Here is a 17435-nt window from a genome sequence, read left to right as displayed (position 1 = left end):
GAGGTGGAGGACATTGCAGCGGGCCTCCACGGTGTCCAGAACACGCCCCAGAGATGCATTACTCAAATCGGGGGACTGCACTCTTCTTGGCTTTTGGGGCCATGTCTTCACTGGAGCAGTCCTGGGCTGCCAGCATTGAGAAGTGTATGTGTGACACAAGTCTGTGGTGCCCAGCGTGAGGAAGCGGCGAGGTAAGAGTGCGGTGGGTAAATCGGAGGCCAGTGCGATGGAGGGTTTCCTGTGGCCTCATAATTAATGAGGTGGGGATGGGATGATATGGCACGAAAAGCCGCTATTGCGGCCACCAGTTAAAATGACTTTTTCCTGCCCGCTACTGCACTTTGTACAAATCTGGGACGATTCCGTCCCATGTCTGGATATAGGATGTGACATCAACATTTTGCGGGAGGTGACCAATTAGTGGGTCATCTCCGTGATATCCATCCAATTATGAACTGTGGGTGTGATGGGGAAGCAGGAGTTAGATGTGGCCAGGTCCATTTAAAGAGCACCTGTCAGCCTTCAAAGCGGATACAGCCAGAAGAGTGCCGAGTCCGGGGGAACAGTTGATCAGAGCAGTAACATGGCAGTCTGTTGTGTTGGGGTGGCTCCAAGGCTCCTGGAGATGATGTTACAGTGGGTCTGAGTCAGCAGGAACATTCTGTTTCTGGTCAACGGTAGAAGGCAGCCTGCCAAGCAAATAAAGGATGCATGGTTGGAGGTCGCCAGAGAGGTCAGCTGTAACAGTGTGGGCATCAGGACCCGGTTCCAGTGCAGTACTTCAATGGCCTTCTGTGGTCTGACAACTTGAATAAGCTACAAGGGCATTAAAGGGACAGCACATCTCTGAGCATGAAGGTTTCAAGACAGTCTGTGCCTGGATTCATCAAGATCATATGTGCAGTGTCAACTCTCACCCAAGAGAAGATATCAAAGCTATGTATGCTTGGGTAGATGGTGATGTAAGCCCTGGACCAAGGCAATGATAGGATCATCATTTCTGACTGTGGACCATAACAGACATCTGTGAAGATTAACTGTTGCTGAACTCTTCATACTCACATTACAAGAGAAAAGATCACGCAACATCCACGAGGAGTCGTTCAGAGGGTGGTGCGGCCAACTTGGCAATATTAATGCTCAAGGAGGAGGAGGCCCTTGACCTTGCAAGGGTGGCAGCATCGTAGGCAATTGTAAATGGTGAGATTGATGTGTGAGAGAGGGAGGGTGAAAGCTGATTGAATTTTGCATGAATGTACCTTGCAGCAGCTTCCAACTTTATGAAGTTGCTTCCAGCAACTGACAGATAAATGATGAAGCACCTACTGAGGAGGAGGAGGATTGCGCGTGAGTGATTTTCTCTTTTACAATGAGCCGATGCAGAGGATCAGCAGTAGCTGACTATGGAGACCAAGGCTGCCTCAGAGGAAAACCTGCACTTGAATGAACCGAGTCACAGGAGTCAAGCACATCCTCCACTAGTGTAGGGGGGCCTCAGACAACTTTAGAATGGGCGGCATATGTGAGCAACAGCAGATAATAATGGCAGAAGCAGCCACGGGCGGCCCCCCTCGGGGGACGGGGGCAACCACGGGCAGCCCCCCTCAGACGACAGGCAGCTGCAGCCATGCTTACCTGACTGGAGATGCTAAGCCTTGGGGAGCATATACAAAGCAGGTGCTTATGGAGTAGCAGTGGGGGATATGTGGTTAACTGTCAAGTGTTTCCTGAGGCAGTGCAGTCCCTTATGGTGAAAATCAATGAATCCATTCATTACAAAAACATCACAGTGTCTTTGACATATCAGCACATGAGCTCCTCCATTGAAAAATTGGCCAACCCCATGGAGAGTCATATGAGTAAGTCCACTGAATAGCAGAAGCAGTGAACTGGCATGTGCAAAATGTGTAGTGCATTCTGTAGCATTGATCGATCTGTTCCTGTGATGATGCCTGGATGAATGCATCCTCAGTCAGGTGTTCTCACGTTCCTAGTAAGTAAGGATGTGCAGAATGGCCATGGATGGGTTGAGGCAGGAAAGGATAATGTTCATGGTGCCAGTACTCAAGGACCCCATCTTCTGAAGCTGACTCCTCCGCCCCTCTGAGTGAAATATGCTCAAAGCCTCATGCCCACATGACCCAGGCTGTCCCTGCGCTACAGCAGCTGGCGCAGCCTGTTGCGTTGCCCTCATGTGCACCCTGACCCTGAGGATGGGCATCACTGGCATCTCAGCTGCTGGGACACCCTCTAGAAGAGCCTACCTACACATCTGCTCCAGCCATAGAGCCCTCACAAGGCGACAGTGAAATGGTGGTAGCATCACTTTGGGTTTTACCTAGGTGCAGATTATAAGCATTTTGTTTAATGCACACACTTCTATGAAAAGTGGAATCTGTCTTTGTACTCTTGACATAGGCCGCTATGCATAAAATGGCAGTCCTGGTTTGATTCTACCATTCAAATGCAAATTACATCCGGTGCAAATCGAGTTTCCACAATCTGTTATGCTAGTTTTAAAAAAATCACGGCAAAAGCTGGCCCCACCCAAAAACTGAATGCACCCCTAGTTCAAATGAATCACCATTGAAAGGTTCCACTAATTGTTTGCAGGTTTGCAAGGATGCTCTTAAAAATTAAGCTGTATTTTTGGGGTGCATGGACACTAAGACACGTTTTAAGAGCTTCTGAAAATTATTTTTAATTTACAAAGATACTTTTGACTGTAAAATGCCATTTACTAATTATGTTGGAGTGAAGTCATTTTGTTATTTAAAATCAGATTACTCACAGGTAGTAGACTAGATATTGCTTAAAAAGGTCATTTTTGTGATTAAGCCCATTTTTAAATGTATTAATCAAAATGCACCAAGTTACCATATATATAATATACATATATAATATATATCTCAAGGAACATATTTTGAAACAGATCTTTTTTAAAATCAAGTTATGTTGTAAAGCATTGCCTGCTTGCACTGGTTAAAAGCAGATCGTATATTCAGCAATATGCAAATGGAGAATGGAAACTTGAAAGAAGAAAAAATACTTCTCAAGAATAGTGCAACTTTAGATTGCTGATTGTGCCCACACTCTAATCCATGATAAATAATGCCAACTCAAAGCTTCAACTGTTCAGTTGGTGGAGCTGACCTTCTCTTGATTATCCACACCCCAAAAGAAAAACACAAACATGCACAATTTTCAAATTTTGAACAGATCCACAGGTGGGAAAAATAGCACACCCATATCAGTCATATCCATCCCTTAAAGGACGATCGTGCATTCCAAACTGGGTATGCCTTTTAGAAGATTTTGGGCACACAGTAAACTGAATGCACAGAACTTTCCCATGACCTTGGATCTCACTCCCCATGAGCATGAAATTGAGCCCCAGAGGTCATCTGTATCTCTCATCCATCTTCTTCATTTCTTTACTTTTAAAATGTTCTCAGGGTGTGAGTGATGCCAAATTTATTGCCCATTTTCAAATGATTTATGAAGTTGTTCAGAGCAACAGAAGTGAATGAGTGCAGTTTATTCCTTCGCCATGCTGAGGCCAGGTGTGTAAGGCAGTTAGACTCGTTCCCCTGAACCAGTTGGGTTTTTACATGTGGTGAAGAATTAATAAGGTAAAGGAAAGAGTCTGCAAGCTGGAATCCCAATTAGAGCAGCACAGCAGTAACGAAAAACATTAGTAGTGAAAATGAAAGAGAAAATGTGTGAACTGGACTTTTAAAGAGATAACTAATGATAAAGGAAGGCCATTGCACCACTCATACTTTATCTATTCAGAGAAACCCTACATTCTCCCTACTGAAGCAAAAGTTTCATCCCCACCACACTCTTTGGGAGTTCAGCACAAAGGTTCATCACTCTTCACGTGAAGAACTTCCTGATGTCGGTCCTATATTTTCCCTGAACCTTGTCCTACATGTGTAATTTAATTAAAAGTAATATTCTGGATTTATCATTTCAATTGCCTTGACTTTTTTTTCTCTACAAGATCTTCTCTCAAATATCTAGTCTCCAGGGTGCAAAGTTCAATTTTCTCCAATCTTTGTTTATAACAAAGTCCTGTTACTCGTGGGATCAGTGTTGTGAGTCTTGCCTGCACTATCTTTAGTGATTGAACACCTGCCTTGCTTCTTGATGACCAGAACTGGAAGCAGTACTCAAGGTGCGATCTGACAAGATAATGGAATTTCTATTGTGTGTTCTATTTTGCAAACAAAAAGAGATGCAAATTGCTTGGCAATTCTCAAGAGTGACTCCACAGAAAAGCTGATCCTTGGCATTGAGCAACCTAACCAAAGGTTCTTAAAAGGAACATTGCATGCCACTCAAAAAGGCAAGCAGAAGGTTTTTAAACTAACTTTCATCGAATCAAAGGGAGTAGAAATCTTAACCCAACCCCTTCCCTGCCACAATGTATGACCATCAATGGCATCTCCTTATCGACCTGGACTGACAACACTCATTCCTTCTTTGAGATGACATAAGAGGGTAGATTTTCCAATTGCATTTGCCTGACGTCGTGGAAAGGGATGCGTTATGCAAGGTCACCACACACTTTGCAGTTCACTTGCATTTCCGAGAACAGGGCTACGTATATTAAAATAAGGGAGCAAAGACCTATTGTGCAAGCTTCTGATGTTCATGTGTGCAAAGTACTGAGTCATATTTACACAAATGAATAATAAGTGTCCATGGTTACTCAGGAACAAGCTGTGTACATAATTTCATCTTAAGGATATTTATTCAACTGTTTTAAAGGACATTCCCATGCTGTTTATTTTTCTTTCTGATGTCACTTAGATCTCAAAGAAATTTTGTGGAAATTACCCCTTTTTTAATTTTGTTGTATAACTCCATTACTGACACCAGTCAGAATGGGTGGGCTCCCCGTAACCCCCGACCCCATCCCCGCAGTTTCCAGGAAGCCGGGGATAATAAATTGAGTTCCAGGAAGTTAACCTGATATGGAGGGCTAGGGCAGTTAGGGTCAGATCTAAAATCTATTTCCATCTCCATCCTTCCAGGTATGATCTATGGGGATGATGCCTCCTAATGGCAAACGACACTGCAGTCCTTGTCATGCCACACCATCTCCAGTTTAACAGCCAAAACAGGGGCTGTGCTGGGCTGTCTGCAGATTCATACCTACACATTGTCTCTCTCTCCCTTACACTTTTCCCTTTCAACTTTGGCATAATCTACTACTGGGTTTATAGTTAGGGGAGCACACAATTGTTTCTACAGCTGCAGATGTGAATCCAGGATGTTGCTTCCTTGGTGCCAGAGTCATGGATGTTACTAAGCAGCTACAGAGCACTCTGAGGAGACAAGGAGAACAGCAAAAGGTCAGGGCCCATATCGGTACCAAATGACCTGATTAAAAAAAGGGATAAGTTCTTGCAGACAGATTTTAGAGAGCGAGGAAGGAGACAAGCAAACAGGAACTCAACAAGATATTAAGGTTCAGGTTACTCCCTGTGTCATGCACTCGCAATCAGGTTGACAATACAAATGAGAACCAGCCTGAATATGGAAAGGTCAGAGGGGAATTGGAAAAGGGAATGAAAGGGGCAAAACAAAAGACTGGCAGCTAACATAATATGGGATCCAAAAGCCTTCTACATGCATGTAAATAGTAAAAGGACGGAAAAGGCGAGGGGGGGGGGAGAAATGGAGTTAATTAGTGAACAAAAAGGGATCCATGCATGAAGGCAGGAGGCATAGCTGAGACACTAAATTAATACTTTGCATCTGTCTTCACCAAAGAAGAAGCTGCTGCTGAAGCCATGCTGAAAGAGGAGGCATTTGAAACCAGATGGGCTAAAAATTGAAAAAGAGAATTTATTAGCAAGACTGGCTGTACTTATAGTTGACAGGTCACCAGGACCGGATCAGATGCATCATATGATGCTGAGGAGGTGAGGTGGAAATTGTGGAGGAGTTGGCCATAATCCTCCAATCCTCCTTCAATATGGGGCTGATCCCAGAGAACTGGGGATTTGCAAATTTGCCCTTGTTCAAAATTGCTTAAACTCAATATTTGGAAAGATTTTTGAAACAATAATGCTAGTAAAAATTGCCACTCAGATAAGTGTAGCTCAGTTAAAGAAAGCCAGCCTGAATTTCTTGAAGGCAGGTCATTTTTAATTAACTTGATTAAGTTTTTGATGAGATAACAGAGAGAGTTGATGAGGCTAATGTGTTTATGAACTTGCAAAGGTGTTTGATAAAGTGTCACATAACAACAGACTTGTCAGTGAAGTTGAGGCCCATGGAATAAAAGGTAAAAGAAACAAAGTTGGCTGAGTGATAGGAAACAGGGAGTAGTGGTGACCAGTTGTTTTTAGAACTGCAGGAAGGTATACAGTGAGTTTCCTTAGGGGCCAGTATTAGGACCATTGCTTTTCTTGTTAGGTATTAATGGCCTAGACTTAGGTGTAGAGGGCCCAAATCCAAAATGTGCAGATGACTGAAAACTTGGAAGTATTGTGAACTGTGAGGAGAGTGATGAACTGATAAGAACAAGGAGCAGGAGGAGGCCATTCAGCCCCTCGAGCCTGCTCTGCCATTTAATAAGATCATGGCTGATCTGATAGTAACTTCAAATCTGCATCCCACCTTTCCCCCCAATAACCTATCACCCCCTTGCTTACCAAGAATCTATCCACCTCTACCTTAAAAATATTCAAAGACTTTGCTTCCACTAGCTTTTCAGGAGGAGAGTTCCAAAGACTCACGATCCTCTGAGTGAAAAAAGTTCTCCTCATCTTGGCTTTAAATGGGCGACCCTCTATTTTTAAACAGTGACCCCTAGTTCTAGATTCTTCCACAGGAGGGGGCAGGATTTTTCAGTCGGCGTGTGGGCCCGACACACCGACAAGTAAAATGATGTGCGCTGACATCGGATGTGCATTCTGATATCATCAGGCAGTCCCGCGATATTTCATTTGGCGGACACGCACTGGAGTCAGCTGCGCGCCTGCCGATATTTAAACAGTCTATTAAGGCAATTAAAGAAGTAATTAATGTCATTGTTAACACTGTCCATCCAACCTTAAGGTTGGCAGGCAGGCGAAAAGGCCAAGCGGCCTTTACATTTTTTAGGAAACCTCATCCACAAGTGGGATGAGGTTTCCTAAAGCTTTTATTAAATAAATTTTAAAATTTTCCGAGATCTAAAAGCATGCCCCATCTCAGGGGATATGTTCAATTACGCTTTTTCTCTATTTATTTAATTATTTCAATATCGATTCAATCTCCCCGAGGCAGCCCTGTGCCTCAGAGAGACTGAAGTGCTCTTTCGCACGCATGCACCGAACAGCACTGGCCCCGACTCTCCCTCCTACCCCCGCCCGCACAGGTAGCGCTGAGCACTACGGCTCGTCTTATGATGGGCAGGTCTTAATTGGCCCACCCGCGTAAAATGGCGGTGCGGAGCCGATCGCAGGTGACGATCAACTCCACGACCGCCCTTGCCTGCCCCTGCTGAGCTCGCCCGCCGCCTCAAAAATTCAGGCCAAAGAAACCTCTCCACATCCACCCTGTCAAGACCCCTCACGATCTTATATGTTTCAATCAAGTTGCCTCTTACTCTTCTAAACTCCAACGGATAAAAACCTAGTCTGTCCAACCTTTCCTCATAAGACAACCCACCCATTCCAGGTATTAGTCTGGTAAACCTTATCTGAAATGCTTCCAACGCATTACCCTTCATGAAATAAGGTGCCCAATGCTATACACAGTACTCCAAATGTGGTCTCACTAGTGCCCTGTACAAATGAAGCATAACCCCCCTACTTTTGTATTCAATTCCCCTTGCAATAAATAATAACGTTCTATTAGCTTTCCTAATTACTTGCTGTACCTGCATACTAACCTTTTATGATTCATGCACTAGGATACCCAGATTCCTCTGCACCTCAGAGCTCTGCAATCTCTAACCATTTAGATAATGTGTTTCTCTTCTATTCTTCCTGCAAAAATGGACAATTTCACATTTTCCTACAGTATGCTCCATTTGCCAGATCTTTGCCCACTCTCTTATGTCCTCTTCACAACTTACTGCCCTACCTATTTTTGTCATCAGTAAATTTGGCAGCCAACCCATCCATCCCTTCATCCAAGTCATTTATATAAATTGTAAACAGTTGAGGTCCTAGCACTGATCCCTATGGCACACCACTTGTTACATATTGCCAACGTGAAAAGACCCATTTATGCCTACCCTTTGCTTCTTGTTAGCCAGCCAATCTTCTATCCATGCCAATACGTTATCCACGATGCCCATGGGCTTTTATTTTCTGCAATAACTTTAATGTGGCACTTTATCAAATGCCTTCTGGAAACTGAAGTACAGTACATCCACCAGCTTAGTTAAAGAAAGGCAGCATGAATTTCTTGTTATGTATTAATGCATTATCCACAGCACGTTACATCCTCAAAGAACTCCAGTAAGTTGGTTAAACACAATTTCCCTTTCACAAAACCATGTTGACTCTGCCTGATTACCTTGTGTTTATGAAAGTGCCCTGCTTTAGTTTCTTTAACAACAGCTTCTAACATTTTCCCTACGACAAGCTAACTGGCCTGTAGTTTCCTGCTTTCTGTCTCCCTCCCTTTTTGAAGTTACATTTGCTATCTTCCAATCTAATGGGACATTCCCCATATCTAGGGAGTTTTGGAAAATTAAAACCAATGCATCAACTATCTCAACCATACACTTCTTTTATGACTTAGGATGAAGTCCATCAGGACCTGGGCACTTGTCAGCCTGCAGCTCCAACAATTTACTCAATACCACTTCTCTGGTGATTGTAATTTTCCTGATTCCTCCCCACTTCCATTTCCTGGTTTGTAGCTGCTTCTGTAACTTGTATCCTCTATAGTGAAAATTGATGCAAAATGCGGGGCATAGTGGTACTGTCACTGGACTGGTAATCCAAAGACCCAGAGTAATGCTCTGGGGGCCTGGGTTCAAACCCACCATGGCAGATGGTGGAATCTGAATTCAATAAAAATCTGGAATTAAAAGTCTAATGATGACTGTGAAACCATTGTCAATTGTCATAAAAACCCACCTGATGTCCTCTAGGGAAGGAAATTTGCTGTCCTTACATGGTCTGGCCTACATCTGACTCCAGATCCACAGAAATGTGGTTGACTCTTAAAAATGCCCTCTGAACAAGGACAATTAAGCAATGAATGCTGGCCTAGCCAGCAACGCCCACATCCCACGAACAAATATAAAAACCTGTTCAGTTCATCTGCCATTTCCTTATTTTCCTTTATCAGTTCTCCAGACTCACTTTCTTTTAACTCATTTCTTTTTTAAAGATTTATAAAAACTCTTAACATCTGTTTTTATATTTCTGGCTGGCTTTCTCTCTAATTATTCCCTCCTTATTAGTTTTTTAGTCATTCTTTGTTGTTTCTTATATTCTGTCCAATCTTCTGACCCACCACCTGTCTTTGCACAATTATGTGCTCTTTCTTTAAGTTCAACACTCCCTTTAACATTTCTAGTTAACCACGGATGGTGTGTCCGCCCCTTGGACTTTTTCTTACTCATTGGAACTTATCTAATCTGTGCGTTCTGAAATATCCCCTTAAATATTAGCCACTGAACCTCTGTTGACCTATCCCCTAACATAATTTGCCAATTCACTTTAGCCAGCTCAGCTTTCATGCCCTCATAATTTCCCTTATTTAAGTTTAAAAACGTAATTTCGGACCTACTCCGCTCTCCCTCAAACTGAATGTAAAACTGTGAGGGGGATCATGATAAACTTAAAGAGTATATAGATAGGCTGGTGGAATGGGTAGGCACATGGCAGATGAAGCTTAAGGCAGAAAAGTGTGAAGTGATACATTTTGTGAGGAAGAACTAGGAAAGGCAATATAAAATAAAAGAAACAATTTTAAAGAGGGTGCAAGAACAGCAAGTCCTGGAGGTGTATGTGCACAAATTGTTGAAGGTGGTGGGGCAGGTTGAGAAAGCAGTTAAAAAGGCATGTGGAATCCTAGGCTTCACAGGACAGAATCTTCTGAACCTTGGTCACTAGCTAGAGATCTGGCAAAACCCCATCATCGTTACTTTTCGAGAAGGCCCACGCATCTTGTGCCACTCGGCACTTGACAGGTGGGTCATCTCCCAGAGTCAAGGATGATTGGGGGGGGGGGGGGGGGGGGGGGGGGTGGTGGTGGTGGTGGTGGTGGTGGTGGTGGGCAGAGGTTCCACCCACTGAGAGCTGTTGCCGGTACAACACCCACCCGAGGCCTCAGATTGAGGGGGGAGCCAGGCCCAGATGAGTGACGATGCGAAGAGGGCCACGGGAAGGGGCATCAGAAGCAAAGGCAGGAAGGTGGCTCTCAGCAGGGACACCCCCACCCCCCTTCCCGATTCCAGGTCCCTCGATCAGGCACTAAGTGCCTTTGAATGAGCAAAACACCCCTCCACCCCCCCCAGGGAGCCCACAAGCAAACCAGCGAAGGCAAGACAAGGCCCTTAAGAGGTCATTAATTGTCCACTTAAGGTCTTCAATTGGTGGTGAGATGGGAAGGCCATGCACACAACTTATTCAGGTACAGGCAGGAAAGTTGCAGTGCCCCGCACCCACAACTTTCCCACCCGTTTAAATGCCCCCCTGTTACCAAACCCGCCATGGGGGAGGGCAGGTTTCTGCCCACAAAGAGAGGCATAGAGTACAAGGAAGTAATGATGAATATTCATAAAACACTGGTTCTGCCTCAACCGAAGTAGTGTGTCAAATTCTGGGCATTGCACTTTAGAGTGTGAAGCCTTTAGAGAAAGTGCAGAAAAGAATTACCAAAATGGTTCCAGAGGTGTGGGACTTCACTAATATGTATATAGAAGCTGGGATTGCTCTCCTTAGAGAGGAAAGTTGAGAGGTGATTCTGAACACCTCTACCAAATCTCAAGGGGTCTAGAAAAAGTAGATAGAGAGAAATGTTCTCATTGGAAGATGGGTCAAGAGCCAGAGGATACCGATTTAAGGTGATTGGCAAAAGAACCAAGGTTGACGTGGGGATAAATTTTAATGCAGCAAGTTGTTAAGATCTAGAATGGACTGCCCGAGAGCCAGATGGAGGCAGATTCAACCATGGCTTTCGAAAGGGAATTGGATATGCCCGAAGGGATAGGGATTGCAGGGTTACGGAGAAAGGGCTGGGAAGCAGAACCAGCTGAGTTGCTGTTGCAGAGAGCTGGCAGAGACACAATGGGCCAAATGGCTTCTTTCTGTGTCATGGCCATTCCATGATTTTTTTTCTATGAATCACACATGCTTTGTGTGTCTGGAAATAGTAAAGCATTGATTAAAATGGTCAATTTTACAGAAGTAAGGAAAATTGTTAGTCTGTTAGGATTAAAATCATTTCATCATGTCCATAGATGGTCAAAGGGAACAGAATGTGAGATTGTGGCTTGAGTTCTGATCTTTGCTTTGCCAATGATGAAGTAATTCAAAACCTTAACCAATGTCTTTACTGCACAATACACAGCAATGGTGGGAAACTTACTTCTATCTTGCTGCCCAGTTTAAATCCTTAAAATTTTCTAGCAGAAGGATACTCAATTAGAAATGGTGAGATCTGGACTTAATATTCCCACCATGGTGGTTCAATAATTTGAATTGATTTAAGGATTAAATAAATAAATCTAGAATAAAGAGCTGGAATGAGTAAAGTTTGAAATATTCATAAAACCCCATTTATTCATTATTGTCCTTTAGGGAAAGAAAACTGCTGCCTTACTCCATTTCCACACCAATGTGGTTAACTCTTAACAGCCCTCTTCAGCAGACTAGCAAACAACTGCATCAAACTGCTACAGGGAATAAGAAAGATCCATGTCTCAGCTATCATCAGGTGCTTACAAAAGTTACTGTTTTTGCAACTGCATGTTGGATTTTATAAGCTTAAAACCACTGCCAGAAAGAAATTCCGAAAGTATTCCAAGAATTCTCATCAAATTTATGATAATTCTGAATGTTTTTATCACCGTAGTGTGCATTCCAATTGTATCAAATATAATTTGGTAGAGTAGCATAGACCTTTATAATTTTTAAATTGTTAATCATCTGCTTGACGGCATTTATGCTCAAAAGAGGAGGCAACTCGACTTGAAACTGGGCCAAATTTGGAATGGTGAAATTTAGCTCAGACTGGTAGATATGAATCATTCAGTTCCTATCCCCACGGACAAGTTGATTGCCACTGGAATCCACTTTTTCTTAAATTAACAAGTGGTCAAACACACAACTTACAACCACAGTGACCTGAACTCACCACCAATCCTGAGGTTTCCCTTTACTACACGAGAGAAATTTTAGCAGGTAATATAAGTAATAAAATCTTTAAAAAAAAAACGTAGCCTTTACCTTGGAAAAGACTCTCCGTACGGATCGGTGCCAGATAGAATAAGTATGCATGGCAGGTCTTCCAGATCCAAGTAGGTTTGAGGTGTCCAATTAGGGTCCTCTATCTTTTGCCAAACCTTTCAAAATAAGGGATATATACTAATCAAATGGTAGTGCACACCAACTCTTGTTGAGTAGATGACCTATATTATTAATGACATCTCCAGCAGAACAAACACTCCTAAAACCCATAAATCAAATGAATTATCACAGGGCTTCACAATGAAAAATGTTTGTAATCCTTTTATTTGGCCACTTGTGCTCAACCACAGCTATTTAACAGCCTGTTTGCTCTGTTGATGTCATGCCATAGGCATCACGTCATTAATATTCAATGTTTACTAATTAGATGAGAAGTGATTAACAAAGTCGTACCAGGTGAATTAAAATGTTAACAATTTGTCAAACTACAAGGGTTAAAGTGATAGTTACAAATCAGAAGTTTGTAGCACTAAAGTAGGCGGGGTTGAATGGTTTCTCTCTTTGCAAGAGCAAATTAAACTAATCCCACTGGCTCGCTCTCTTCCCCATATCCCTGCATTCTCTGATTTAATTCTTTCATCGATTCTTCCCTTAAATGATTCAATGATCTTATTCTCAGACACTATGGGCTGAATTTTGCTGTCAGTGAGCAGGGGGCAGGGCCCGCTCGAAGTGTAAAATAACGCAATATGACGACAGGGAAACCCCCGAGTCTTCCCACCCCATTTAAATTTTCAGGAAGGCGGGGGCACAGCAAAATCAGCTGTGGGCCCGCCGACCCGTCATTGGACAATTGGGGTCATTGACAGGATCATTGAAACAATTAAAGGACCTGCTCGTCCAACCTTAAAGATTGGCTGGTCGGCCAGGAGCCCCGGCGGGAATTAGAAAAAACATAAAACCTCATCCACCAGTGGGATGAGGTTTCATGTAGGGATTTAAAAATTTTATAAAGTTTTAGTGTAAATTGTGAACATGTCTCATCTCATGTGACATGAGGGGGACATATTAGGATTCTTTTTTCTATTTTTAACGTTTTTAAAAAGGGTCAGCGATCTCCCTGAGGCAGCACTTAGCCTCAGGGAGACGTGTACTCTTTCGTGTGCACGCGCGAAATATCGCACTCTCACTTTTGGGGAATCCCCTCCCCCACCCCCCACAGGCGGACTTAATTGGCCCGCCTACGTAAAATGGCAGCAGGGCCCGCTTCTCCAGCAGGGATTGGCTCTCCGCCCGCCGGAGATTGTGTCAGGCCCGCCCACCCGACAGGCAGAAAATTCTGCCCAATCTGTGGCAATGCATTTTGTACTTTAGTAACTTATTACGTATAGAAATTTCTCCTTCCTCCTCTCATTATCTTCATGGTTATTTTAGATTCATGATTTCTCATTAATTTCCCAACCAGATGAAAGTATTTTTCTAGCCATGTTATCAAACACTTCATAATTTTAGAAATCTTGAGTAAAATGCCCCTTAGCCTCTCTGATAAGTGGAAATTGTCACATTATATCAAATTCCCTCATAAACATAGTTTCTCAGTCCTTGTTATCATCCTGATGAATTTACACTGTGCATTCAATGGCTTTAATGTCATTTCTATAATAGAGGGTCCACAGAGGGTGCTCTAACTGCAGTCTAATCATTGCCTTGTATGGAACTTATTGTGATTAATGTAGACAATCTTTAATAATGAGTGTTTTCTTTTGAATACGAACGTTACGTTCTCAAGGGCAGTTAGAGATGGGCAACAAATGCTGGCCTAGCCAGCGAACCACACATCCCATGGATAAATAATAAAGCAAAAAAAAACATGCTTATATGTAACAGAGAAAGAGTGTGTATTGAGATGGTGACTAAGATAATCTCAGGATGTCTCAAAGCGCTTCATTGCCAATCAAGTAGTTTTTGAAATGTGATCACTGTTATAATACAGGGAAATGCAGCAACTAGTCTTTGCACAGCAAGGGCTCAAAAAAAGCAATGAGATAAATGACCAGATAATCTGATTTAATATTAATTAAGGGATCATTGTTGGGCCAAGATACCGGAATAACACCCCTGCTCTTCTTCAAAACGTTCCTCAGGATCTTTTAGTTCCACTTGAACGCACAGTTTAGGCCTTGGTTTAATGTCCCATCTGAAAGATAGCACTGCCTCAATACCACACTGAAGTGCCAGCCTAAATTATGTGCTTAATTCTCTGGAGTGTGGCTTGATTTCTGACTCATAAACCAGAGTGTTCCCACTGGACATGGCTGTGTTGTCTTTCAAGTAGCACAGAAAATAAAGACAGAAGCAAATATGACGATTAATGGAAGAAATCAAGTTATGAAGAAAATGCCTTAATTAATGTCTGAAAAGCTACATTCTTGTGGCAGGTTTAGAACAGTCACTGTGAGTTTTTTTTATCCATTTCATTTTGTTCTAAATTTCCTTTCTTTCTGTCTAATTGTTAATTTGAGCTCCTGGAAATCACAAGTTCAAGTTTGGACTGAAGAGACGATAAACAATGTGAGGAGGGAGAGCATCAAGAACTTTATGGTTATAACTCAAGGGAACAACAGAACAAACAAAGAAAGCCCAAAGACATTAAAGAAAGACCACCTTTCATAACCGCAGGATGTCCCAAAGTGCCTTACAGCAAATGACATAATTTGGAAGTGAAGTCACTGTTGTGATATAGGAAATTTTAATGATAACTTAATGCATAGGGCTGGAACAGGTCAAAGCCTTTGAAGGTGTTCAAGTCCATAGTGAATTAATTATGAGAGGGTTCAAGAGCTGAACCCCAGAGGTGCATATCATTGGCAGGAAGATCAACAATGGCATGTCATCAGGGAAAGTAAATTGGCAATCCTAAATTAGGTCAGACCCTTCCAGCCGATGGCTAGTTAGAGTTTACAGGAACTTTCATGGCTTTAGAAACTATCGATATCAGGGCAATAGGGTGCAAGTTTCTGTACTAAGAATGATCTTGGGCAGAACTTTTCTCTCGTTGGGCGGGCATGCGCCCGATCCAAACGAGTGTAAAATGACATGTGATGATGTTGGGCGAGCGTCATGATGTCCTCGGGCACTCGTGCAATATTTCAGTCGGTGGGCGCGCGCATGAGTCAGCAGCACGCTTGCCGACAATAAAGCGGCCCATTAAGGCCTTAAATCAAATAACTGGCTAGAATTTTTCACTGCCCGTCCAACCGTTCAGTTGGCGGGCGGGTGAAAAGGCCACGCGGCCTTTGCATTTTTGGCGAAATCTCATCCAAGGGCCAGATGAGGTTTTGACCAGTGATTTAAAAAAAAAACATTTTAATACTCATATTTAACATGTCCCTACTCATGTGACAGAGTCACATGAAGGGACATGTTTTCATTATTTTTAATATCTTTATGTTTTATTATAAAAGTCTTCAGCTCCCTGAGGCAGCTCTGTGTCTCAGGGAGCTTTTACTGCACATGCCCACGCGCATGCTCGAACTTCAGCGCTTGCCCTCCACCCAATCCCCCGGCCCTGGCAAAGCTGAGCACTCACTGGCTGCCCGTTAATTGGCCAGCCAGCATGAAATGGCAGGCGGGGCCCGATCGCGGGTGGCAGTCAGCTTCCCGACCCCTCCCACCAAGCCCGCCCAACAACCGGAAAATCCTGGCTTATCTTTTCCAGGAAAGGAAGCATAAGAAATACCCTGAGGCCAAGGAAAGGTGGACTGACATTAGGAGAGAAGAAAACGATAGCATAGGTTAGGGGGATTACCAACAAGAAATAAAAGGACCAGAGGCCTAACCGCAATCCAGGATCATACTAACGTTACATGGATAAAACTTGGTGACAGTCTTAATGGTAGAGCAGAATGAAGCAATATGATGGAAGCAAAGCCTTGTTTTCATTCAAGACTTAAAACCTCACTGTTATATATCAGCCAAAATATTATGGATTTAAAATAAAACTCTTACCTGCTTTCTGATATAATTTCATTTTTTTTGTGTGGGAGTGAAGTGAGTCAGGCAATGTATGAATGTTATCCAATGGTGTTATCTAGTCAAGATAGCATAAAGGGAAGTCATTGGGCAGAATTTTCCCGTCGGCGATTTGGGGGCGGGGCCTGCTTGCCGACGGGAAAATGATGCGGGATGATGTCAAGAGGAACCCCCGACGTCATCCCGGTTCATTTAAATGTTGAGGAAGGCGGGCGGACAGTGAAATCAGCTGTCCGCCCGCTGACCTGTCAATGGCCAATTGAGGCCATCGACAGGATCGTTAAGCTAATTAAAGGCCCTGCCCGTCCAACCTTAAGGTTGCTGGGCAGGCCAGGAGTCCCAGCGGGCTTCTGATAATACGTGAAACCTCATGTCCATTTTTTAAAATTTCAATAAAGTTTATGTGCTTTTTATTAACATGTCCCATCTCCTGTGACACTGTCACATGAGGGGGGCGTGTTAATAATTTTAATTTTTTTTTATTTTCAAAGATTTTTTATACGGTCAGTAATCTCCCTGAGATACCACTTAGTCTCAGGGAGATGTGCGCTCTTGCGCGCGCATGCGTGAAAGGGCACACTTTGACAGATGGGGAATCCCTCCCCTCCCCTCCCCCTCACCCCCCACCCCACACAGGAAGCACATAGCGCTTCCTGTCGGGCAGGCCTTAATTGGCCCACACACTGAAAATGGCGGTGGGACCCGTTTCGGTGGCGTTCGGATGCCCACCCGCCGCCGAGCCAGTGGGGCCCGCCCGCCCATCAAGGTAAAAATTCTGGTCTTTATATATTAACTGCATCAGACGTTTTTCAACTTTGCAATTCTGGATCTATGTAACTCTTGTGGACACATGATAATCAGAAAAGGTCGTTCTTAGCACTGAACTATTTGAAATGCAGTAAAACAGAAACAATTTTTATTTCATTGATGGGATGTTGGCGTCACTGGCAAGTCCAAAATTTATTTTCCATCTCTAATTGTACTCAATTTGTTGGTGAATTGTCTTTATTTTATTCTTTCATGGGA

General features: G+C 43.2%; 1 protein-coding gene across 1 annotated transcript in view; it reads right to left on the bottom strand.

Annotated features, from left to right (window-relative positions):
* greb1 (growth regulating estrogen receptor binding 1) overlaps nt 1-17435 on the bottom strand; it is a 342458-nt gene that overhangs the window by 68376 nt on the left and 256647 nt on the right. The window contains exon 23 of the mRNA XM_041187420.1: nt 12417-12532. Within this exon, the coding sequence (XP_041043354.1) occupies nt 12417-12532 (116 nt within the window). The remainder of the gene's footprint in view (nt 1-12416; nt 12533-17435) is intronic.

This window comes from Carcharodon carcharias, chromosome 5 (assembly GCF_017639515.1).
Source record: "Carcharodon carcharias isolate sCarCar2 chromosome 5, sCarCar2.pri, whole genome shotgun sequence".
Classification (NCBI taxonomy): Eukaryota; Metazoa; Chordata; class Chondrichthyes; order Lamniformes; family Lamnidae; genus Carcharodon; species Carcharodon carcharias.
Note: the sequence above shows the minus strand (reverse complement) of the source record. Positions and strands in the feature narration are given on the sequence as shown.